At 45.4% G+C, this 26872-nt stretch overlaps 1 protein-coding gene across 5 annotated transcripts in view; it reads left to right on the forward strand.

Annotated features, from left to right (window-relative positions):
• The window catches only part of LOC143981566 (uncharacterized), a 71151-nt gene that overhangs the window by 34987 nt on the left and 9292 nt on the right, over positions 1 to 26872 (forward strand). For 3 of the 5 annotated variants that reach the window (XM_077479528.1, XM_077479525.1, XM_077479526.1), the window contains exons 5-6: positions 7945 to 8244; positions 25259 to 25555. In XM_077479528.1, coding sequence (XP_077335654.1) covers positions 7945 to 8244; positions 25259 to 25555 — 597 coding nt within the window. The remainder of the gene's footprint in view (positions 1 to 7944; positions 8245 to 25258; positions 25556 to 26872) is intronic. The other 2 variants (XM_077479529.1, XM_077479527.1) reach the window with 1 other exon arrangement.

The raw sequence follows: 26872 nt of genomic DNA on the forward strand, positions 1-26872 counted from the left end.
TGGAAAGCTACCTCCTGTATCTCTGTAAGAAGCTGGCTGGATGTCTTTGAAACGCATCGAGAACTATCTGTCAGAAACCATGAATCAGACTGAGACAGAAGTACAATTAAATTACACTTGTTTATTAATAAAAATAAAAAGGTAAATAGAAAAAGTGTAGTCAAGCATAGCCAGAGTCCAGTAACTAGATCGGGTAGTCAGCCAGGCCAGAAGTCAGGGATCCAAGTAGAGCAACAGCAAGCAGGATAAGGAGCCAGAAGGGATGTCAGCAAGCCAGTCTTCAAACAAACCGCAGGCATTGGTTTCTAGTGATGTGACCAAGGCGAAGGCAGAGGTGAAGTGAGCTGGAAGGCTTTAAGTAGGCAGGTCAGACGAACATCATCAGGGACAGCTGGTAACTGTTGAGAGAGAAGAGAGCTGGCAATTAGCCGACAGCTGAGCGGCCAGCCCAGAGAAGGAAGGGCTAAGCCAGCCCTGACGCTATCCCCATCCCACCATTGGAATATAATTCTGTTAAACAGCCATAGCTTTTATGTTTATGAATAAAAATATGTTATCACCATAGAAAGTGTTTTTGGGGCTTTCATTGACATTAATACTGGGCATTTACCCCCTTGCTGCCCAGACCAAATTGTCAGCTTTCAGCGCTGTAACACTTTGAATGACAATTGCGCGGTCATACAACACTGTACCCATAAGAATTTTTTTTTTTATTTGCACACAAATAGAGCTTTTATTTGGTGGTAATTTAATCACCACGGTTTTTTGTTTTTTTTTCCTGCTCATTAACCACTTGCCGACAGCCGCACGACGATGTACGTTGACAGAATGGCACGGGCAGGCATAAGGGCTTACATGTACGTCCTTGCCTGCCCGCGGGTCGGGGGCCCGATCGGGCCCCTGCCCGGTGCCTGCGGCGGTCGGTATTCGTTCGGGAGCGATCCCGGACGAGGGGACGGCCATTCATTCATGGCCACCCCCTCGCGATCGCTCCCGACGAATGAAAATGTCCCGTGACATCACTTCCTCTCCTGTAATGTAAACACAGGAGAGGAAGTGATGTATTCTCTCCTCCGTGTCGGTATTTTTCGTTCCGGCACCGAGGAGAGAGGTTCGGTGAGTTGCACAAGCACTACACTACACAGTAGAACATGCCAGGCACACTCACACCCCCCCTTTACCCCCAGATCACCCCCCAATTACCCCTGCCCCCCCAGTCACAGTGACACCAATTGCTTTTTTTTTTTGCATTGGTGTCATTTGTGACTGTAATAACTGTTAGGGCAGTTAGGGTTAGCCCCCTTTAGTTCTAATGTGCCCCCCTAACCCCCCCAATAAAGGTTTAACCCCGTGATCACCCCCCGTCGCCAGTGTCACTAAGGCTGGGTTCACATTGCAGCGGTTTATGAGAACGAATGTGATTCGCACCGCACTGCAGTGCAAATCACATCCGATCTCTGTGCGATTCGAGTTCAGCCATACAGATAGTATGGCTGAATTCGTGTCGCACCCGCCGCAAATTCGCACGGGACCCTTTTTTTTGCCCGCAGCAGAATCGGATCGCATGGGTGTTCACACCATGCGATCCGAGTTTGCAGATCGCACTGCGATATGCGAACTGATCTGGGGGTGTCATTAACATTTCACTGACACTCCCAGCAGTTCGCATAGGGCAGTGTGAATTGCATGCGATGCGGGAACCCGCCGCGCATTCGTGGCGTTCCCACATCGCTCCAGTGTGAACCCAGCCTAATAAGCGATCGTTTTTCTGATCACTGTATTAGTGTCACAGGTGACGCTAGTTAGGCAGGTAGGTATTTAGGTTCGCCGCAGCTTTTTATAGCGCCAGGGACCCCCATATACTACCGCATAAAGCCCCCTGATTGCCCCCTAGTTAACCCTTTCACCAGTGATCACCATATAACTGTTACAGGTGACGCTGGTTGGTTAGTTATTTTTTTTATAGTTTCAGGGCACCCACCATTTATTACCTAGTCTCACTAGTGTACCCCTAAATTTAGGGGTGTCTACTTTCCAAAATGGGGTCATTTGGGGGGGGGGGTTTGTGCCATCTTGGCATTTTATGGCCTTCAAAACTGTAACGCCCTTAGAAAGCCTGAAGGCGGTGCTTGGTTTTCGGGGCCCCGTACGCGGCTAGGCTCCCAAAAAGTCCCACATATGTGGTATCCCCGTACTCAGGAGAAGCAGCAGAATTTATTTTGGGGTGTCATTTCACATATGCCCATGGCATGCGTGAGCAATATATCATTTAGTGACAACTTTGTGAAAAAAAAAAAAAATAAGTTTGTAATTTTCCCGCAACTTGTGGCAAAATATAAAATATTCCATGGACTCAACATGCCTCTCAGCAAATAGCTTGGGGTGTCTACTTTCTAAAATGGGGTCATTTGTGGGGGTTTTGTGCCATCTTGGCATTTTATGGCTTTCAAAACTGTAATAGGTAGTGAGAAGTGAAATCAAAAATTTACGCCCTTAGAAAGCCTGAAGGCGGTGCTTGGTTTTCGGGGCCCCGTACGCGGCTAGGCTCCCAAAAAGTCCCACATATGTGGTATCCCCGTACTCAGGAGAAGCAGCAGAATTTATTTTGGGGTGTCATTTCACATATGCCCATAGCATGTGTGAGCAATATATCATTTAGTGACAACTTTGTGTAAAAAAAAAAAAAAAAATTATTTTTTGTCATTATTCAATCGCTTGAGGCAAAAAAATAAAATATTCAATGGGCTCAACATGCCACTTATCAATTTCCTTAGGGTGTCTACTTTCCAAAATGGGGTCATTTGGGGGGGTTTTGTACTGCCCTGCCATTTTAGCACCTCAAGAAATGAGATAGGCAGTCGTAAACTAAAAGCTGCGTAAATTCCAGAAAACGTACCTTAGTTTGTAGATGTGACAACTTTTGCGCAAACCAATAAATATACAATTGTTGACTTTTTTTTTACCAAAGACATGTGGCTGAATACATTTTGGCCTAAATGTATGACTAAAATTGAGTTTATTGGATTTTTCTAATAACAAAAATTAGAAAATATCATTTTTTTTCAAAATTTGCGGTCTTTTTACGTTTATATCGCAAAAAATAAAAATCGCAGAGGCAATCAAATACCATCAAAAGAAAGCTCTATTTGTGGGAAGAAAAGGACGCTAATTGTGTTTGGGTACAACATTGCCTGACCGCGCAATTACCAGTTAAAGCAGCGCAGTGCCAAATTGTAAAAAGACCTCTGGTCATTTACCAGCAAAATGGTCCGGTCTGAAAGTGGTTAAACAAAAATAAAAAACTGAAAATTTTGCAAAAAAATAAAATTTTGAAAATAAAAAAAAAGCTAATTTCTTAATTTCTGTTATAAAATTTTGCAAATACATAATCTTTCTTGTCAAAACGTATTCTGCTACATTTTTTTCTTTGTGTGAAAATAACCCAGTGTATATTATTCAGTCTGTAGTTAAATTATATCCAGAAACTATGGAATATATATCTGATAATCGATCAACCCTGATGTACTGACGGCCGATCTCATTTCTTGAGGCCCAAAAACAAGCCGTACAAACACCCCCTCACTAACCCCTTTTTGGAAAGTAGACAGTCCAAGGTATTTAGTAAGAGGCATTGTGAGTTTTTTTTTTTTTTTTAAGCTGTAATTTTTTTGTCACAATTATTTGGAAAATTAAGAAATTTATATAAAAAAAACTTTTTTTTTAATTTTAATTTCCCCAGTGTAGTACAGCGTTTTAATATAACTGGTGTGCTGGTGTTCAGGGGCACTAACTGGTGACAGGATGTAAAGAAAAAAAAGCTGATTTTTTTTTTTTTTTTTTCTTCTTATTTTTTATTATTTTTCTTTTTTTTTTTTACAATTTCTTTTATAACACACAGTGATCAGAGCAATACAGTGTTATAGTGCTATAGTAACACTGTATTACTCTGTGGAAGTGATCACTTCTACAAAGTGATTGCTTACCTGAGATCAAAGCCCCCGAAGCGACCCTTGTCCACCGCCTCCGTCACCGCCATGATATCGCATGATCGCCTTTACTAACGGCACGCTCGGTGCGCCTGCGCCGTTGTCTACGCCGTAGACATCGGTGCCCGTTTGTTAGGAAAATATCTCCTTAACCACGTAGGTTAAGGAGATATTTCTTGCACCTACAGGTAAGCCTTAATCTAACCTCACCTATAGGTTAAAGTGGTCTTTAAATTGTTAACAACCACTTTAACAGCCATTTTGTAACAAATATAATGCATATTTTATGATACATAGTGGTTGTATGTGGGGTTTTTATTGATATAGCACCTTAAAAGTTCTGTATTTTATATAGTCTTTGTCTATATTTTTGCTGTTCGGTGAGTAACCACCCATCCCTGCCGGAGGTTTAACTTTTTTTTTTTTTTTTTGGTAAAACAGAGGGACTTTGATTGTGGACTAAAGAAATGTACACGTCATAAAACCATATAAAATACCAGATACACCAAACACACGCAAGCTTTGATCTTCTTCATGTTTCTAGGAGCCAAAATATCTTTAGCAAGGACCTGGAAGACACCCAGGGTCTCTATCCAGGCGACAAAACGCAAAGTCTCCTGGATAATGACCCAAGAACACATGACGGCAACGCTCTTGGATAGGACCCGGCAGTTTGAAGCCATTTGGGAGCCTTGGGCGTTATACACCAAGGTCCCGCTATATCCAGGTCATATCTCACCCTGAACAGCTACCCCATTGTATGTTTCCTCTCCTGTCTCCCTTTACTTCCCTTCCCACTCTTCTTTGCTGTTTCTTTTCCTCTCATATCTCTACCTTCTACATTGCATGCTCCTGAAGAGAAGGGACATTAAGGGGGTTTGCCAGATTTCATGCACAGTACGTAAAATTACGCACTGATAGTTGATTGAAGATGCCCCCAGGACACAGAGTTGCCACGATAAGTGGAATAGAAACCCCATAAGAGGACGGAGTATAGGGTCATGTTACATTTCTATATATAAAATGAGGTGGGGGTTATTGAGACGTCCATCAAGCCCAGTACAAGCCGAGCGGGTCGCAGTGTGATCCTATAGGCAGGGCCGTTTTTAAGGCAGGGCAAAAGGGGCAGCTGCCCTGGGCCCTGTCATTATTGTGGGGCCCAAAGCAGCTGCCTCATACTTGCCAACTATCCTGGTTTAAATTCCCTCGTTCCTTGAGGTTTTAGTCCTGATATCTCAGTGTGAAGTGCTGCTACTAATTCTGCCCAGCTCTGCCCTATTGTTGTATAAAGAACACTCCCCTGCAGACCCTGTGTTTACATGTAAATTACCAGCATTTATATGTAAATACGGGTGGCCGGCGGCATGGATATGTATATCATGCCCCCCTAAGGTCATATCCCCAGTAATCTCTAGCAACCAATCAACAAGCAGAAATCATGTGCTGTAACCTCTAGCAACTAATCAGTGAGCCGTAATGTGTGCTGTAACCTCTAGAAACCAGTCAGTGAGCGGTAATCGTACACTGTAACCTCTGGCAACCAATCGCAATAGCTTCCTGATCTGATTCAGTAAACTGATTTTGAGTCTAGCTGCTATTTATTGTATGTCTCAGAGCAGACAGAGAGCAAAACTGCATGGGGGGGGGGGGGTCAAGAAAAGTTTTTTGCCCAGGGTCCAATCAATATTAAAGACGGCCCTGCCTATAGGGGTGACCTGCAAGGCCCTCTGGAGCCGCTGTGGTATGGGAATGTCTCTTCCGATCTCTACAGAACCATCTCTTTATTGACCCAAACCCGAGTCCTCGGGATAATTTTTCTCCTTATTGTCCGGGTTTATTTTCGTTGGATTCATTATTTTTACGGAGAGAGATTCCTGATGCATCAATATTGACAAGTATTAAAGTCCACTCTCTGTTCTCTTGAAATATGTAAGGTTGATGGTACATTGTGTATGCTTTTGTCCTTTCAGATAGGGCCATGTTGGGCCTAGTTATGAACTAACATTTGTAATATTACCTTCTGTTCCTTTTATTGAAAGAATCTCAACATATTGAAAGAGAAAATATGAGATACAAGTATGTGAACTCATGTTCATAAACCCCCCGACATGGAAGGCGTAGACTTCATAGAATATATGGAGATTAGAAAAAGACTTTGATACATAGTCTAACATATGACCAATACAACAGTACTGCGGGGTCTGTGTTGACCTGTTTAACCACTTGCTTACTGGGCACTTAAACCCCCCTCAGTCCCAGACCAATTTTCAGCTTTCAGCGCTGATGCACTTTGAATGACAATTACGCGGGCATACAACACTGTACCCAAATGACATTTTTATCATTTTTTTCCCACAAATAGAGCTTTCTTTTGGTGGTATTTATTTACAGCTGGGAGTTTTATTTTTTGCTAAACAAACAAAAAAAGATGCAAAATAAAAAAATTTCTTAGTTTGTTATAAAATTTTGCAAACAGGTCATTTTTCTCCTTCATTGAAATGCGCTGATGAGGCGGCACTGGTGGGCACTGATAGGCTGCACTGGTGGGCACTGATAGGCTTCACTGGTGGGCACTGATAGGCACAGTTAAGGTGGCACCGATAGGCACAGGTAAGGCAGTACTGATGGGCACAGATAAGGCGGCACTGATGGGCAAAGATGGGCACAGATAAGATGGCACTGATGGGTGGCACGGATGGGTGGCACGGATGGGTGTCACTAAGGGGCACTGATAGGTACCACTGATAGATGGGACTGATGGGCACTGATAGGTGGCACTGATAGGTGGCACTGCTGGGCACTGATGGGCGGCATTGATGGGCACTGGTAGATGACACTGATGGGCACGGATATGTGGCACTGGGGTGCAGCACTGTTGTTGAGGCAGATTTTGGGCACTGATGGGTGGCACTGTGGGCACTGATGGGTGGCACTTTGGGCACTGATGGGGGGCACTTTTTTATTGGTTAGGTGGCAGGGGGCAGGTGGGCACTGATAAGCTGGCCGTGATCGGGACTGATGTCCCGATCACGGCTGCCGGTGATCCGCTTACCGGCTCTGTTTTGTCACATGATCAGCTGTCATTGGCTGACAGCTGATCACGTGGTAAGGGGTCGGGATCGACCCCTTGCTCCGATCCGTGATCAGGCGAGTCTCATAGACTCGCTGATCACAAAGCGCGCCGCGCGCGCCCCTCAGGGGGCGCGCAGGCCGCTCGTGCACGGGACGACGTCAGTAGACGTAGTCCCGGCAAAGCAGGTCCACGCTTTAGCCGTCATTCGGCTATAGCGCGGATCCCTAGTGGTTAATGGTCTAAGCCATTGTACACACTCTCGGACATTCCGACAACAAAATCCGTCGGATTTTGTCCGAAACTTGTGTTGCATACACACAGTCGGACAAAGTTGTCGGAAAATGTGATCGTTCAGAACGTGGTGACGTTATTTCGTTACGACGGGACTACGTTCAGGCTATAACTTTGGTCTAGGAATTTGATCTGAGCATGCGTGGCACTTTGTCCGATCGGAATTCTCTACAAACGAGAGGACAAAGTCCCATCGGACCATGTTGTCGTAAAATTTTATAGCCCAGCTCTAAAACTTTGTCGGTCGGATATTCCGACGGAAACAGTCTGATGGAGCCCACACACTGTCAGATTATCCGACAACGCGGTCCAATCGGACATTTTCCATCGGAAAATATCCGACCCTTGTGTACAAGGGCTTACACGTCCTCAGGACCAGACTTTCATATGCCATACCAAAGTAACAAACAAGACATCAGTGTTTTCATTTCCATCAAAAGGTAAGTAAAACAAAATACAAAGACAGACAGATGGGATTAAACATACAATTATCACGTGTCCCCTTGGTCAGTTGTGTAATATAGTTGGTTGTAGTAAAATATAAACCATGTAGAAGGTTTAACTCTCCACTCAACTCTCTCTCTCTCTCATCAGAAGACATCATAGAAATAGCGGCTGGACACAATATCACTCTGGTACCGAAGTATATTGGGGGCTCGTCCGGGATCAGCTGGTGGTTCAAAGGACGTATCCTCGTGGACATCAAATTGGGGCATTCCAGTCGAGTTTATTTTTACCCCAAATTCGACCACTTTAAGGATCGCACCACTATAAATAGTTCTACGGGATACGTGACCATAAGAAACCTGACTGAGGAGGACTCGGGGGACTACAGGGCGGAGGCGGTGGTGAATGATACGGATCAGGTCACACGTATCAGGCTCATTGTGTTCGGTAAGAGCATTGATTGGGAATCTGAAATAAAGACGGGGAGAAGTCTCAGAAGGAAGCTTCCATTCTCTGACTCCCAGGAACCATGATAGTTCTAGTGGGACCTTTCCAACTGCTGTGCAAAGAGTCATCCCGGAGTTGGCCGGGGTGGGGGGGTCAAAGAAGGGAGCTTACATCTGAGCTTTTTCCACACTGTTGTTTCGTTTCCCCACAGAGATCTTTTTATGTAATTAAAGTAAAATTGAATTGTATTTTATTGTAGAGATTGCTATTTTGAATTTGGGTAGGCGTGAAAAAACAAGCAGAATTTTAGAAAAAATTTGGGGAATTTCAGTAAAATTTTTGCCATTTAAAGGAATTTATTGGAGCCATGAATATTAATGCGGTTCTTAAAAGTGTGATAGTCGTCAAAAGGATCCTCCCAGAGGGTTTTCTTGCTAGAAAAAATAAGAATTCTCCCATGGGACTTCCTTGCAGCCCGAACCATGACCAATTGTTATAAAAATAATTCAATTTTTATAATAAAAAATTTTCATTAAAACAAATTTACATAGATATTCTCAAAAGCCCACATTTGTACTCTCCTGAGTTTCAGACATATAGAGATTACTGTGCTTATAACATATTGCAATGAACTTTCTTTTGCCAGAATTACCCCCCCCCCCCCCACACACACACACACTTTTGTTTTTCCTTTTGCCCAAAACATATCATAAGTTGTCATATGACTGACCCAGTCCTGTCCTTGGAATTCACTCACATTTCCCATTCATACAACATACACTATATTGTCACACATGAACTTTAATGGCATCCCAGTCTTAGTCCGGAGGGTTCAATATGGAGTTGGCCCCACCCTTTGCAGCTACAACACCTTCAACTCTTCTGGGAAGGCCGTCCACAAGGTTTAGGAGATGTGTCTATAGGAATGTTTGACCATTCTTCCAGAAGAGCATTTGTGAGGTCAGGCACTGATGTTGGATAAGAAGGCCTGGCTCGCAGTCTCCGTTCTAATTCATCCCAAAGGTGTTCTATGGGGTTGAGGTCAGGACTCTGTGTAGGACAGTCAAGTTCCTCCACCCCAAACTCGCTCATCCATGTCTTTATGGACCTTGCTTTTTTTTCCAAATCATTTGGTGGAGGGGGGATTATGGTGGTGGGGTGGAGGGGTGGAGGGGGGGGGATTATGGTGTGGGTGTTGTTTTTCAGGGTTGGACTTGGCCCCTTAGTTCCAGTGAAGGGAACTCTTGTGGTGTGGGGTGGAGGGGGGATTATGGTGTGGGGGTTGTTTTTCAGGGTTGGTCTTGGCCCCTTAGTTCCAGTGAAGGGAACTCTGAAGGCGTCAGCATACCAAGACATTTTGGACAATTTCATGCTCTCAACGTTGTGGGAACAGTTTGGGGACGGCCCCTTCCTGTTCCAACATGACTGCCCACCAGTGCACAAAGCAAGGTCCATAAAGACATAGATGAGCATGTTTGGGGTGGAGGAACTTGATTGGCCTGCACAGAGTCTTGACCTCAACCCAATAGAACACCTTTGGGATGAATTAGAGTCAGTGGTGGCTGGTGCTTTTTTTGGGGCAGAGGGGCAGCAAAAAGCCACCCCCCCCCAGCGACACCCACTTTGCCTCGCTGTTGGTCTGGCACTTACCCCACCGGTGGCGGCGGATGGCAGGCAGCGTGGTGCAGCGACTCTGTGTCCTCTCCTCCATGGTGGCTTCCAGCTTCTCCTCTTCACCTCCTAGGCGTCCAACAGGATCGCCTCTCCTTTCAGACAATCAGGTGACCGGTGTCAGAACCGGCTGCCTGATTGGCCAGGGGGAGCTTCAGTGTTACAACAGTGAATTTGCTGTTGTAACACACCTGGGTAGGATTGGAACACACTCTCTATGACCCGAGCCCACCCTATATTGAAGCCAATTAGAGCCAGAGGCAGTGCTTAAAAAAATAAATAAATCCTCTCCACATTGGAATCCATGCGCCGGTGTCCTGAAAGGAGCCAGATGCATGAATGGGGGGGGCAGCAATGGACGGGGGGCGTGGACAGGGGGGGTGGCTAGGGTTGCCATCTGTCTGGGATTCCCCTGGACAATCTGGGTTTTGAATCTTGTGTCCAGGTTTCATGTGGACTGAAACCCGGACACATTATTCAGACTGGGCTGTGGCTCCGCTCATGTAACCAAGATAGTCGCACACAAATCTGTTGGCATCCGGGAGCTGCGGGCTGCTGTTTGGGGGTAGGATTGGCATCACTGGGGGGGGGGCAGGGTGATGATGTCAGCAAGAGCAATTTGGCCACACCCACTGTTCGCTGCGGCACACTATGTGCACCACATTACTACTCTCCTTGTGGCACCCAAAGGTGTCCCCGGCTGCTGTGTTTGGGCTTGGCTTGAAGATAAGGTGGCATCCCTAGTGGCTGGCGCCCGTGCGCCCTGAATGGAAGGGCCGCCCCTGTTTAGAGTGGAGACCGCGAGCCGGGCTTTCTCCTCCTTTTTATATTAGCAATATCGCCTCCTCTGGGTTCCCAGCTCCGCCTATGTGTTGCAGATATTATGGGTGGTTTCCGCTACACTCAACTTTTTTAATTTTTAATAAAACTGTACTAGTACAAGGGTTGGGTGGAGTGATTTTGGTCAAGTTGATTGCAATGCAAAATGACTGACTTGGCTTATCGACACTCTTATTGGTCTATTTTTAAAACCAACATTTCTGGATGAGCGTGACAAACGTTTTGCTTCATATGTTGATTTCTTACAATCTTCAGCTTCATAATGTGATATTTTTCCTGCAATACGACAAGCAGAAAAAGTAATGCGTTGTGGTCACTCCATGGAGCTGATGATTATAATAAATCTCTGCAATAAACACAATGCGGGTAGAATTCATGGGGGCCGAGCAAATGCTCATCATATTCTGCCAGATATGTTTTTATAAATAAACCCTAATTAAAGGTTTACAAATTAATTTAAATAAATGAGAATGTAATCATAAGAATAATAATGATGATACACTGTGAAATCAGATAAGTCCTGGGATGTCCTAGTCCAGGAAGTGATAAATTGTTGTGATCGGCCTCTGTTGTCATAGCTGAATAACATGCAATCGGTCTACTTCTTCCATTCTCCAAGGTTTGGAGGTCTTTTCCAGGAATGGCCTTCATAGTGTAGAGGTACCCCCATGGTAGACATGGGCGCCATCAAAAATTTGTTTTGTTTTGTTACATTTCTTTCCGTACGAAAATAAAATTGTATTTCGTAATTCGTGGACAAAATTCAATTCAGATTCCTGCAAAATACGAATTTTCATTAGATCCGTAAACTTTTCGTTAAAATAACGAAAGTTTGTTATGATGAATTTATCATTGTGAGGGGCTCCCACCATCCCTGTGCTGAGTTCCCGGGTCTGTACACCCGCTGTGCCCATTATGAGGGGTTCCCACCATCCCTGTGCTGAGTTCCCGGGTCTGTACACCCGCTGTGCCCATTATGAGGGGTTCCCGGGTCTGTACACCTGCTGTGCCCATTATGAGGGGTTCCCACCATCCCTGTGCTTAGTTCCCGGGTCTGTACACCCGCTGTGCCCATTATGAGGGGTTCCCACCATCCCTGTGCTGAGTTCCCGGGTCTGTACACCTGCTGTGCCCATTATGAGGGGTTCCCGGGTCTGTACACCTGCTGTGCCCATTATGAGGGGTTCCCACCATCCCTGTGCTGAGTTCCCGGGTCTGTACACCCGCTGTGCCCATTATGAGGGGTTCCCACCATCCCTGTGCTGAGTTCCCGGGTCTGTACACCCGCTGTGCCCATTATGAGGGGTTCCCACCATCCCTGTGCTGAGTTCCCGGGTCTGTACCCCCGCTGTGTCCATTATGAGGGGTTCCCACCATCCCTGTGCTGAGTTCCCGGGTCTGTACACCCGCTGTGCCCATTATGAGGGGTTCTCACCATCCCTGTGCTGAGTTCCCGGGTCTGTACACCCGCTGTGCCCATTATGAGGGGTTCCCACCATCCCTGTGCTGAGTTCCTGGGTCTGTACACCCGCTGTGCCCATTATGAAGGGTTCCCACCATCCCAGTGCCGAGTTCCTAGATCTGTACACCCGCTGTGCCCATTATGAGGGGTTCCACCATCCCTCTGCTGAGTTCTCGGGTCTGTACACCCGCTGTGCCCATTATGAGGGGTTCCCACCATCCCTGTGCTGAGTTCCCAGGTCTGTACACCCACTGTGCCCATTATGAGGGGTTCCCACCATCCCAGTGCCGAGTTCCTAGATCTGTACACCCGCTGTGCCCATTATGAGGGGTTCCCACCATCCCTGTGCTGAGTTCCCGGGTCTTTACACCCGCTGTGCCCATTATGAGGGGTTCCCACCATCCCTGTGCTGAGTTTCGGGGTCTGTACACCCGCTGTGCCCATTATGATGGGGTTCCCACCATCCCTGTGCTGAGTTCCCGGGTCTGTACACCCGCTGTGCCCATTATGAGGGGTTCCCACCATCCCTGTGCTGAGTTCCCGGGTCTGTACACCCGCTGTGCCCATTATGAGGGGTTCCCACCATCCCTGTGCTGAGTTCCCGGGTCTGTACACCCGCTGTGCCCATTATGAGGGGTTCCCACCATCCCTGTGCTGTGCTGACTTCCTCTGTTTGGTGAACAAAACACCAGTCATGTTTCTGTTAATTTGATCCGAAATTCCGAAATTCATTAACAAAATTTTGTATGAAATTCATAAGCATAGAAATTCCCATAAGGTTCCCACCATCCCTGTGCTGTGCTGACTTCCTGGGGTTTTTAACTTTTAGGTTCCTTAACTTTTCGTAACAACTATGAATTTTCGATGCAAAATTCGTAAACGAAATTTCGTATTTTGTACGGAATTCGTATGCATAAAAATTCATATTTCGGATTCGTACGAATGTATGAATTTCCGGAAATTTGTACAAATTTTAATTTCGTCCGAAACAAATCGCACATTCCTACCCCATGGGGGCTGCTGATTTTGTTCATTACCTTTTTGCCAGACTGCTCCGCTTCCGATCCCCCGTAAATCCACAAGACACCAAATCACTGTTTCAGATTTATATTTCTTTATTTTGGGGATAAATCGGTGGGGCTTTTCAGTGAGGTATATGAGATGCCCCATCCGACCCCATTTTCTTTGATGGGTGTTAAACTTTAGCCGTAGCTTTGTTATTTAACACTCTGATAGCGATCCTTTCCTGGTTCCATTTCTCTCTAAAGTACAGCACTTCCGAGCTAGACAGATACGCATCACTCTGAATAATCCCCTCTGCCAGACTGATAGATACACTATGGGTGTTGAACTCCAAGTCACAGGCCACCAGGGGGGGAACTGGCCATTTGGCCACTCGGGGCACTGCCCGAGGGCCCCTGGGCCACTTGGGGGCCCCATCAGGTTTGCCAGCCTCAGTAAAACCAGGGACAGTATGTAAAAATCTGTGTTTTTTTTACAACTCTCTCTGAAATTCCCCTTACCGACATCCTTTTGGTCTAAAAATCCAGAGATTATAGTTGCCCCGCCTCTCCAGTACCTTCTCAGCCAATAGAAACATGTCTGTGTATACTGTGTGTACATATATGTGTATACTGTGTGATTGTATACTGTGTGTGTGTATACCGTGTGGCCCCATAATCTCCTATTGCCCGGGGGCCCCATAATCTCCTATTGCCCGGGGGCCCCATGAGTTGTCAGTCTGCCCCTGCAGGCCACACTGCCTATTTCCATGACTTGTATGCCAAACTTCCCTCAGTCTTTGGAAGTGCTTGATACTGTGTTCCTTGGATGCACAGTGTGAAGTTCCGGATTATCTCTCCTGGGTTTGCACTCCCTTTGCTCTCTCCCAATCAACAGTCCATGTTCTACTCACAGAAAGTCGATCACCCAGTTCTCTTCCACCGCTTTTCTTCTACATCCCCCTCCTCCAAAGCTGCCCGGCACATCAACCGCATGGGGGCCAGGCTCTCGACCTTCCTGGACTCGCCTCCTTCCCAGAGGCTCCGGGATCTCTGAACTCCCGGGCCTCTGGACCTGAACCTCCAACTCGAACTCCCACTCCCCAGAGCATGTGACCCCCCCCCCCCTTTATGAGAGACCTCCCTTTGACCATGTAAATTAACCATTGGTCTATCCTCTCACATGGGTTTCCTGCCACTCAGGTCTCAGCCCATCCTCTCTTTACAGCACAGTCCACTGTCAAGCAGAGAAGGTATCCCTGAGCCCAAGTGTAGGCAGTCACACCCCCTTCTATTCTGACACTTCCAACCCCAAATCAACAACCAGGCCTAGTTGTCAGGGCTGGCTTAGCCCTTCCTCCTCTGGGCTGGCCGCTCAGCTGTCGGCTAATTGCCAGCTCTCTTCTCTCTCCACAGTTACCAGCTGTTCCCGATGATGCTCGTCTGACCTGCCTATCTAAAGCCTTCCTGCTCACTTTTTCATTTGCCTTCGCGTTGGTCACATCACAGGGAACCATCTCCTGCTGTTTGTTTCTAGACTGGCTTGCTGACATCCCTCCTGGCTTCTTATCCAGCTTGCGGTTGCTCTCCTTGGATCCCTGACTTCTGGCCTGGCTGATTACCCGATCTGGTTAATGAACTTTGGACTGGCTGACTACCCGATTTTGCTACAGGACTCTGACTATGCTTGACTATGCTTTTTCCTATTTACCTTTTTTTTTTTTTTCCAGAAAATTTTTATTGAGTTTTACAGAATACAAATATAAAATACAAACGGTTCCAACAGGGCACAGAAACACAAACAAAAGGTCTAAAGGTTTAAACACATTCGCCTGGAATCCATATGCACAAACAAAGCCTTACAGTGGCCGATTATTGCCAAACAGTGAACATCACCTGTATATAGCACATATAGACAGGATACCATAGTTAACATTAATATATCAAACGAACATGAAAGATCGTATTAATAACATGCTAAAATCCACTATATCTGAAACAGAACGTACGTCCACCCCTACAGGGAACTTGCTGTGGACGGGAGAAGGAGGGGAAAGGGAGGGGGGAAAAAAAAAAAAAAAAGGGGGGAGGGGGGGGGAGGGGGGTTTTGAACACCCAGTCAGCAAAAGGAGGGGAGGGATATTAAAGTTTCGTAAGGAAAATCTATTCCTATTAGGACAAGTCACTTTTAGGGTTATTGAACTGGTACCGAGTGGTCAGAGCTATTGGACCGAAAGTGTAACCAGCAAGACCATATAGTACTAAATTTGTCATATCTATCTTGAGCTTGGTGGATACGTTTTTCCATTTCCGCAATGCGGTCCACTTGCTTCAGCCATTCGTTAACGGTAGGGGGCTGGGCCGACCTCCAATGTCTGGGGAGGCATTGAGTGGCTGCATTGATTAGATGCATTACAAGAGATTTATGATATGATCGCTTCGGGATAGACGTGTGGTGCAACAAAAATTGCGCTGGTGAGAAATCAGGAGTATAAGTAGTAATTTTAACGATTAGATCGTGTACCTCACGCCAGAAAGGTGCAATTAGGGGGCATTCCCACCAAATGTGTAAAAAAGTGCCTTCAGCTGAATCACATCGCCAGCATACAGAAGGGATTTGTGGGAAAATTTTATGAATTTTGTCTGGCGTGCGGTACCATCTAGAGAATATTTTATATCTGTTTTCCTGAGTGGAAACATTTATTGAGCCCTTATGCATACAGTCAGCTATAGCGTCCCAATCAGCGGTAGAGAAGGTGTGGGAGAGGTCTGTCTCCCACATTTGCTGAACCTTGTGTAAGGGGGTGGTATCCACGTGAAATAGTGCTTTAATCTGCGAGATCAAGTGTGACTGTGGCTCAGAGCTATTACATAGGGACTCAAAGGGGTGGAGGTCTCGACACCAGTGTGTAGTTGGTCTATTATGTGTCAGGAAATGTCGAATTTGAAGGAATTTGTAAAATGGAATGTGGAGTTCAGGGAATCTAGAGGAGATTTCAGCGAGTGAAAGGAGGTTACCATTGTTAAAGAAATCGCGTGCTCTGTATGTGCGGGGATGTATAGGGTCGTCCAAATTGCAATCACTCATGCCAGCTAAAAAATCCGGGTTTCCGGATATTGGTGTCATAGGACCATTAATTGTGTCTAGCTGGAGAGCTTGACAAGATGTTCGGAAAGCTAGCAAAGTGGGTCCTATCAGTGGGTGTGTGGAGCATGCATTGGGAAGTGAGGATGGTTTAATCCAGGGAAGGTTCAAAAGAGGAAGGTGTGAAAAGGCCTGTTCAATACGGACCCAATCCTTATTGGCACTATGCACATGCCAATCCACAATTCTTGTGAGGTGGACAGCCCGATGGTAAGTCTTTAAGTCCGGCAATCCTAGTCCCCCCAGCCTTTTCGGGAGGATTAGCTTGTTCCAGCTTAGTCTAGGGACACGATGAGACCATACAAATGACCTGCACATGCGACTATAAGAGACAAAAAAGGAGGGAGGAAGCTGAATGGGGATAGTGTGTAATAAGTATATCAATCTAGGCAGGACATTTAGTTTCAGTATGGCTATTCTTCCAAACCATGAAAATGACCCCTTGTGCCACTGTAAGAGATCATCTTGTAGTTTAAGGAGAATGGTTCTAAAATTACAGTCATATAACCTGGCCAGGTCAGTCGGGATGTGAATTCCTAAGTACGTCAATGCTGAGGCTTCCCACCTAAATGGGTAGTTATTTTGACAAAGTGTGACCGTGGCCAAAGGTAGTGTGATATTTAGGGCTCTGGATTTGTCAAAATTAATTTTAAAATTTGATAGAGTTTGGAAGGTGTTTAGATCATGAAGGAGGTTAGGGATGGTAGTGATCGGGTCAGTCAGAAAAAGTAGTATATCGTCCGCATATGCGGCTATTTTGCAGGATTGGGATTTAATGTCAACTCCTTTAATAGTGGGGTTATCCCTTATCTTTCGAAGAAGGGGTTCCATAGTAAGAATAAATATAAGGGGGGACAGAGGGCACCCCTGTCTCGTGCCGTTGGAGATGGAGAAGGCGTCCGACAGGCGGCCATTGACCCTCAATCTAGCAGTGGGGACCGAGTATAGCGCCATAATCATCTGTATAAAGTTGGTTGGAAAGCCAAGGGTCTGAAGCACTGCTTGCATATAGTCCCATGCCACCCTGTCGAACGCCTTCTCCGCGTCCAACGACAAAAAGAAACCCCTTGTGGAAGAAGATGTTAGCCAATTATGTATATTGAGGGCCTTAGTGGTATTGTCCCTAGCCTCCCTCCCAGGGACAAAGCCCACCTGGTCTGTGGAAATCAAATTCGGAAGAAGAGGCAAGATCCGATTCGCCAGGACCTTAGCATACAGCTTAATGTCCACATTTAATAAGGATATGGGACGGTAGTTAGGAATTAGTGTCGTATCTTTCCCTGGTTTAGGGAGTAAGGTAATATGTGCCTCCAGGATGTCCGCGTGTCTTACATCGGTAGAGGAGAAGTTGTTAAACGTTTTAACAAAGTGCGGTATTAGTTGTTCCGCAAAGGCCTTATAGTAGCCTGCAGTAAGACCGTCCGGCCCTGGGCTTTTGCCCGCCTTTAGTTGTTTCAAGGCTAAAGCTACTTCCTCTACAGATATAGGAGAGTCTAAACTCGCCACCTCTTCCGAATCAGATAGAACGGGGCAGTAGCTAGAGAGGTATTCCTGAATTAAAGCCTGTCTGCGTGAAATGTGATCCGCTGAGGTTTGCGCAGGTAGGTTGTATAATTTATGGAAATATGTAACAAATTGTTGCGTTATAATGTTCGTGTCTTCCAACGTGTCACCGGTGGGGGTCTTTATCTCGTGAATGGTATGAAAAGCTTTCTTCTTTTGTAAGGCTCTCGCTAGCAGCTTCCCAGCTTTATTACCAAACTCATAAAAAAGTTTATGTGTTAAAGCAAACTTGCGTTTTATTGTTTTCTGTAATTTTTCTAAAAGGTTTTCCCTAGCTTCAGTAAGAGCCTCTAAACAACTGCTCGCTAAGGAACGTTTATGAGCTTTTTCTAGGGATTGAATACGCTCAGTTAGTTCTCTGATACGAGCCGTTTTAAGCTTTTGTCTCTTTGCCGCCAACGAGATAAAAACACCCCGCATGACACATTTATGTGCCGCCCAGGTTGTGATAGGGTGTACCTCTGTATTCGTGTTTTCTAGAAAATATTGTTTCAAGCTATCAGAGATGGTCTGTTTATCAACCTCGTCCAATAGCAGGGACTCATCTAGGCGCCAGATTGGGGATCTGGAGTAAGCTTGCCGGAAAGAGAGGGTAATAGAAATGGGGTGGTGATCTGATAGGACCATAGGGGCGATTGTGGCACTTTCTAAAGAGGGTAGATCAGCTTGTGTAATAAAGAAGTAGTCCAGCCTGGAGTATTTGGAGTGTGGAGGGGAAAAAAAAGTGTAATCCTTTGTGCGTGGATTGAGTGTTCTCCAAGAATCGTGAAGTGTCAGCGTTTGCAATTGAGATTTGATCGATCGAAGGGCTCGATATGGCAAAGAGGATACACCATTGGAAGTATCCAGGATGGGTGACAATGGAACATTGAAATCACCACCTAATACCAACATACCAGATTGAAAAGCTGTTAGTTGGTGTAAAGTATTATGAAAAAATGTCACCTGCTGTTTGTTAGGAGCATAGATATTCGCGATGGTGATGGGTTTGTTATAGAGCTGTCCTTTGATGAAAATAAATCTACCCTGTGTATCTCTCTGAATATCAGATATTTTGATGGGGCAGTGTTTGGATATTACAATTGCGACTCCCTTGGATTTCGCCGCATCATTCGACGAGTGATATACCGTTGGGTAGTGGTGGTTGCAGAGTTTAGGAATGGAGTCGGATCTGAAGTGAGTCTCTTGTATTAGGGCAATATGTGCTTTAGCCTTATGTAAAGATAGCAGTAGTTGCGATCTCTTTTCGGGCGTGTTGAGCCCCCTAATATTAACCGAATATAGTGTGAGCTGAGTGTGACTAGGTGGAGCGTGGGTTACACTACTGTGCGACATGACTAACCAGAGGTCAGTTAGGTAAAAAAAAAAAAAAAAAAAGGGGGGGGGGGGTAGAATAGGAAGTTAGGAGAACTGGTGGAAAAAACCGATAGATGGGCGGAAGGTATCCGCCACCACTAAAGGATATGAGATCGGTTGGATACTAAAGAGCAAGAGGCGCCCACGTCTCTGTACAGAAACGTGTGCACCAGTATACCCTTCAGTGTGGGGGTTGGCCGGGATTGAGCCGAGGTATTATAATATAGGAATATGCGTGTGATGATAAGGGAGGGGACGACACCCCGGGACATCGGAGCACAGTGTATAAGAGGTGAGGGTGTTTAAGTTGCGAGAAAGAGCACTAGAGCCAATGTCTGGGGACATTGAGAACATTAGCCAGCCTATGGGGTAGGTGACGTGAGGGGCATAAAACAATTAGGTATATGCTACCAGAGTGTTAGACAGTACAGGGCGCAATCTTAGAAAGTCATATAATTCTAGTGCTAATGGCGAAATCCAATTTAAGCGAAACATTTGTATAAAAGCCATGAACTTACAAACTTTGTCTGTGAGCATCTTATGGGTATTTACCTGAAAACAGGAACCATGGCCAAACATATGCCTAAAACAATATAACCAAATCTGATAATTCTAGCCGAGCGTTGCCCACAGGAAATTAAGAGGATTCCTACTTATGCTTCACTCAGAGATGCATATATGCAGTTCATACGTCTCTGTTCGCCTACCATGACACTGTCCTTCAGGAGGAAAGCCCCCCCTGTCCGGACAGTTGCAGAGCCCGCGAATGAGAGGTCGGTCCTGGTCTTACCCAGAAAAGGATATACGCCCAGAGATATATGTAATAGAGAAAAAACATATTAGAACCTGAGTGAATTCTATCATATGCAGTAAAACCAAAGAAAAGAAGAAATAATACATAGCTTCCACATAACAAAACGAGCAGGACTAGTATTTACACAGCAAACCTTCCGGGAAAGCATGTTTAAATCCAGTCTGCAATTCAGTCAGTAAAGATGACCACGAGCGTCTTCCCAGTTGTTCAAGAACGTCTAACAGTCCGTAACAGGCTATAAACTTGCAGTTCAGGTAGCCCATGGAACGTATTATATAGTAATCATCTCATCTCGCTCAACAAGATCACATGCACGATCACTGCCAATGAAAACAGGCCACGATAATTAGCAGGGGTAGAGATGAAGTAGGCGGCGAATCACCATTGTAAGGCTGAGTTGAACGTTCCCAAGACCAATAGGACCCAAAGACTGGGAGAGTGCATTCTGGGAAAGGTAGTTCGCAGTCTGTAGGCCAGTAGGTTTGGAGTAACTTGCAATCTTATGAATGGGAGGAGGCAGATAGTGCCCATGGTAAGAATCAGTACTTACGTGCACCATTAGGGAACAGTATTCAGTGTGGCAGCCTTAGAACGCAGATTAGAAAGCCGATCCATCAAGAGCTGAGAGAGGCAAAAATAGCGATCAAAAACTGGGAAAAAGAAGAAAATAATAAAAAAAAGGGAACAAAAACCGAAAACAGTGTCATTGCATCCTGTGCATTGCACAATCAACGCTCAGAGGCGCCCACACTTCTCCATGCAGGCCGTACTTAGCGATCCCTCCGGGCTCTCCTGGATCTCGGGGAAACAGAAGGGCTACGATCCCTTTGGGTAGCATCTGATGCGGGATGATGCCTAGATCCAGATGAAGAGCGTCTCCTACGATATCTCGACTCCTGATAGTCCATCCTTTCCGCCGGAGAATCCACAGGTTTGTATAGCGGCTGCCGAAAGTTGGCGTACCAATTAGGTACTTCAACCAAGGGGATCCCCAGGGTGGCGCAAAAAATGGGTAAATCTTCCGGCACCTTCAGGTGTGCCGTGCGCCCCAGGTGAGTGGCGGATAAACAGAAGGGGAACCTCCATTTGTATAAGATATTTCTAGATCGTAGAACATCCAGAAGAGGCCGCAACTCTCGACGGTGCTGCAGGGTGATTCCCGATAAATCTTGGAAAATCTGAACCGGGGCAGACTCAAAGGACAGGGACTGCCTGCTCCGGGCGCCTTTGAGGATGTCTTCCTTTAGATTATAGTCCACCAGACAACATACAATATCCCGCGGTGGATCGTTATCTCTCCCTCTGGGCCGGAGAGCCCGATGAATCCGCTCCATCTCAATAACTGTGTGAGCAGGTCTGTCGAGAATGTCGTTGAAGAGAGTAGTGATCGCTCGGGTAAGGTTATCGTTGTCTATGGTTTCTGGAAGGCCGCGCACTCTCAAATTATGGCGCCGACCTCTGTTGTCGAGGTCTTCCGTATGCCTCTGGAGATCTCTGAGCTGTAAGGTATGAAAGTCCACCTTCCTTGCCGTCTTACGGATCTGCATCTCATGGCGTTCAGTGACTTTCTCCACAACTTGTACTCTGTCCGTCAGTGCTCTGATGTCTAGGCGTAGTTCAGCTATGGCCGCCGACAAGGTGTCCTTTATATCCGTGGCCACATTTCGGAGGTCTTGTATATTGATCGGGGTGGCCATAGCAGTCCCACTCGACACATCGTTGGGATTTGTAGGAGCCGGTCGTGAGTCAGTCATGATAAGTTCCATTGGCGGGAGAGTGCGCGTCTGTGAAGCTGGAGACTGTCTCCGGCGGGAAGGCGCCATGTTCCCTCTCTGAGACCGAAACATCTCCGGAATGTTTTGGCTCATATTGTCGCTTTGTGCGCGGGGGGACCGGGACCTAGACGTTGAGGAATGTCTAGAAGCTGTCCCCATCGTGTATCGTAGGCAGAAATGAAAGTTTCACCTCAGTATTCGATGAAAGCAGTCCCGGGGTGTCGAGAGCTCTTCACCTAAGCGTCTGCCATCTCTCGCAGCCAGGCCACGCCCCCTCCTATTTACCTTTTTTATTTTTATTAATAAACAAGTGTGATTAGATTGTACTTCTGTTTCATGGTTTCTGAAACTAGTAAAGGATACAACCCTGGCTAAATTTGCCTGTCTCTATATCCTACACTGTCAGAAGAGCACTATTAAGCACCTACCAAAGGTAGAGGGCGCTACATCAGCATAAAAGAAAAGAGTTCTCAGGAGTCGTCTAACGTTATTTGTAGTTTTGTGCATTCGATCATTATTTGTATAATATCACTTTATATTTTTTTAATTTTATTAATGACTAATAAGGAGCCTTTATCTGACACAACTGATGTAGCATAGGTGATAGGAGCTTCTGTAGCTACAGGAGCCATTGAAGGCCCATTACACCCTTAAAAATGACCTAAAACCACCTTTCACTTTCACCGTTGACTCCAATGGAAAGTTTCAGGTGTTGCACCCTCATAGATTGGTGCAGGTTGGTGGTTGGATGTAGTTTGGCTGTCCTGTAATCAGTGGAGCAGGGGTTGATTCTTCTGGTCTGCTCAGTGTGTCATAGGCTGCTGCTTTTATTACTTCCCCTTGTATTTTAGAGCAGTGTTTCTCAACTCTAGTCCTCAAGGTGCCCCAACAGGTCATGTTTTCAGGTTTTCCATTATTTTGCACAGGTGATTTGATCAGTTTCACTGCCTTAGTAATTACCACAGCCGTTCCATCTGAGGGAAATCCTGAAAACATGACCTGTTGGGGCGCCTTGAGGACTGAAGTTTTATGCCGCGTACACACGATCGAATTGTCCGGCGTACTTAGTCCGATGAAACCCATTTCACCGGACAATCCGATCGTGTGTGGGTTTCAGCTGACTTTTCCAGCGCGAAGTCCGGCGGACTAAGAAAATATTTTTGCACTGCAATCTTCCCGTCGGACTTGGGTTTCAGCGGACAATACGTTTCTGAGTATGCTAGTCTGGCAGACTAAGAATGACGCATGCTCAGAAGCAAGTACGAAAAAGGAAGCTATTGGCTACTGGCTATTGAACTTCCTTTTTCTAGTCCTGTCGTACGTGCTGTACGTCATCGCGCTAGCAAACGCCGGACTTTCTGTGTGTCCGTGTGTGGCCAAGTCCGTTTGGTAGAAAGTCCGCCGGACTATCCGCCGGATTGTTTGCCGGACTAAGTACGCCGGACAATTTGCTCGTGTGTAAGAGGCATTAGAAACACTGTTCTAGAGGATTCTAGAATTATAGTGGGAAGAAGAACAGAGTGGGTAGCCTGAATATTTATGGAATTCCAACCAATCCCTGGAGAGGTGTGCCCAGTAGGTGACAGAAAATCCCATAAATAGTCTGAGGCCAAGGCAGGAGAGGAGAGTTCCTGGGTCCAGTCCTGCAGGAGGAGTCCCCTGCGCAAGGGCTCGGCCCCTTGGGCAAGATTATTGGAGCTGACATCTGGAAGACATCAAAATCCTAGCTGGAGCTTTAGCCGGCGGGGGCTGTTTGTAAAGCTTAGTCCTGGAATCGGTCTAAGTCTGGAGAGGCTCACTGGAAAGTACCAGGAGGAAGTTGGAGGGGAAAGTGCCCAGCTGTCCTATGGTGGTGTGAGTCTGTGTCTCCCTCACTGAAGATTGCCCAGTGGATATTGGAAGGGCAACCGATGATTCCCATGGCAGTGTGAGTAGATGGCCCTAGTCCTGGAAGATAGAAACTGTGTGTAGCTTTTGGTCTTTTGGGGGATAAGTTCTAGTCGTCCTTCAGCATTAGAGACTGTGTGACATTTTAAGACTGAAGGAGTCCCCTATGCAAGGGCTTGGCCCCTTGGGCAGGATTATTGGAGGTGACATCCGGAAGACATCAAGGTCCCAGCTAGAGCTTTAGCTGGGAGGCCTGTTTGTAAAGCTTAGTCTTGGAATTGATTTAAGTCTGGAGAAGCTCACTGGAAAGTACCAGGAGGAAGTTGGGGGGAAAAGTGTCCTGCTGTCCTATGGTGGTGTGAGTCTGTGTCTCCTTCACTGAAGATTGCCCAGTGGATATTGGAAGGGCAACAGATGATCCCATGGCAGTGTGAGTAGATGGCCTTAGTTCTGGAAGATAGAAAGTGTGTGTAGCTTTTGGTCTTTTGGTGATAAGTTCTAGTCATCCTTCGGCATTAGAGACTGTGTGACAAATTAAGACTGAAGGAGTCCCCTATGCAAGGGCTTGGCCCCTTGGGCAGGATTATTGGAGGTGCCATCCGGAAGACATCAAGGTCCCAGCTAGAGCTTTAGCTGGGGGGCCTGTTTGTAAAGCTTAGTCTTGGAATTGATTTAAGTCTGGAGAAGCTCACTGGAAAGTACCAGGAGGAAGTTGGAGGGGAAAGTGCCCAGCTGTCCTATGGTGGTGTGAGTCTGTGTCTCCCTCACTGAAGATTGCCCAGTGGATATTGGAAAGGCAACAGATGATCCCATAGCAGTGTGAGTAGATGGCCCAAATGCTGGAAGATTGTGACTGTTTGTAGCTTTTGGTCCTTTGGGGAGAAATTCTAGTCATCCTTCAGCATTAGAGACTCTATGTGACATTTTATGCAACTAAGCCGGATAGAGAGGATCCCTCAAAGTGTTCAGTTTACCAGTTTTGGGGTATCCCATGCTCCCTTCACCCCATCCAAGTTCACAGTTACAATAAAACCCTATCCCCCTACAGCAGCGTCATCCAACAAATCAACAATTTATAAACCCTTACAATGTGAAAAGTGATTACAATAATATAATATTATATCCACATACACAACCAGTGCTAAATGTCTTATAATTGCTACAAATAATATTATATAATATTGAAAAGTAAATCATTTTGCTGTGTAACCATTCTTCATTCACCACACAAAGAAGATTCCTGGAAATGGATCCACCACCTTAAACTAGGTGAATTATCTACAACGCCGGGTGTTCTGAACTTCACATCAAAGGTGCTCCAATTGTGCGATCCATCACCACCTTCTGGAAGGTTCTCATTGGGACACATTGGGTGTGGCGTTCCCAACACGTGCCGTGCTGTGAATAATGAAGGTGGTGGAATCATTTCCAAATATTGATCCAACCTTCTGGCCTCTCTGTCCTCTCTATGATGTCTCTTTTTCTCCGATTCCTCTGCAGCTCATCCGGCGACGGTCATGGAACAATCATCAGGCAACAGCGTCATACTCACACCAAGGTACTCGGGAACCCCCACAGAGGTCAGCTGGTGGAGGGGCCCTTATATACTTGCCTGGGCACAACTTCAGCCATCGGCAGATGTCGCCTATTATCGCCTCAGAGGGAGAGCTAAAATAAATCCATCTACGGGAAACCTGACCATAAGAAGTCTGATTATGTCGGACGCGGCGGACTACCGGGCAGAGGTGCTGGTGAACAACGCCATTCTGTACACTGCTGTAAGACTCACTGTGAGTGGTAAGTACGTTCAAACTGAACATGATGATACCAAATAATGAGTGTAAAGCCAGCCATAGATGGGGCAAAGTTTTTTTCCTGCAACCACGGGTTGCAGAAAATAAAATTGCTTGGTTCCCCCATCAATACAGACAGTGTTGATGGGGGAATCCTTCCAGTGGAGCCATTGCGTTCTCCTGACTGGGTGGAGGCGGGGGGAGCCGTCCCCGTCAGGAAAACACAGTAGTTACTGCTAGCTGCTATAATAGTCGCTAGCAACAATTGCATGCATAATCCTACAAGTGCAATTCGTTTAGTTCCGAATTAAATTTTTTTTTCTTTCAATAGATTTTTATTGGATTTTATCACATACAGATATAACAAAACAAAGGATAAGGAAATAAAGAAAGGTAAGTTAGGTTAGGTTATTGGACACAGTAAAACAAGAAAATACCTGGGTATGTACAATCACAAAGTATCTGCAACATATACCATGCAATTACTGAGATATGAGATAACTTCAATAACAAGGTTTAAACCTAGTGGTCCACAATTTCCACCGAATTACATTTTTAACAAATTTTGACAAATTCGTTAATTCCGAAATTTCCAAAATTACGAATTTCCGAATTTCAAATTTCCGAATTTCAAATTTCCGAATTTCAAATTTCTGAATTTCAAATTTCCAAAATTTCAGAATTTTCAAATTTTCAAATTTCCAAAATTTCCGAATTTCCAAAATTTCCAAATTTCAAATTTCCGAATTTTTGAATTTCCGAATTGCCTAATTTTTGGACTTCGCATTTCCGAATCTCTGAATTTGGGATTTCTGAATTTTTCAACTAGGTATTGGAATTTCCTTTCAAATTTGGCTGTTTGTGAACGTAACAAATACAAATTTATCCGAAGTTACAAATTATCTGAATTAACGATGGCCGTATCTAAACAAATGGGATGTAACGATCTAATAATAATAAAACCTTTCTATCATTACTATTATTTATTTGTTCCATTCCATTTGTTTAGATGCGGCATTCGTTATTTCGGATAATTCAGAACTTCAGATAAATTTGTATTTGCTACATTCACAAACAGCCAAATTTGAAAGGAAATTCCAATACCTATAATTTAATAGTTAGTTATTATTTCGAATTTTACAGATTTTTCTTTCTTTTTTTACGATTTTCAAATTTTTTGAATTTCTGAATTCTCTAATTCCAAAAATCCGGAAATTCGTAATTCGAAAATTGGGATATGTGAAAATCCCATTCTGAATTTCCAAATTTTCGAACTTCCGAATTTCTGAAAAAAGCTAAAAAACGAATAAGACAAACAAAA

This window comes from Lithobates pipiens, unplaced genomic scaffold (assembly GCF_037356315.1).
Source record: "Lithobates pipiens isolate NorthernLeopardFrog02 unplaced genomic scaffold, aLitPip1_a1.2 Scaffold_16, whole genome shotgun sequence".
Classification (NCBI taxonomy): Eukaryota; Metazoa; Chordata; class Amphibia; order Anura; family Ranidae; genus Lithobates; species Lithobates pipiens.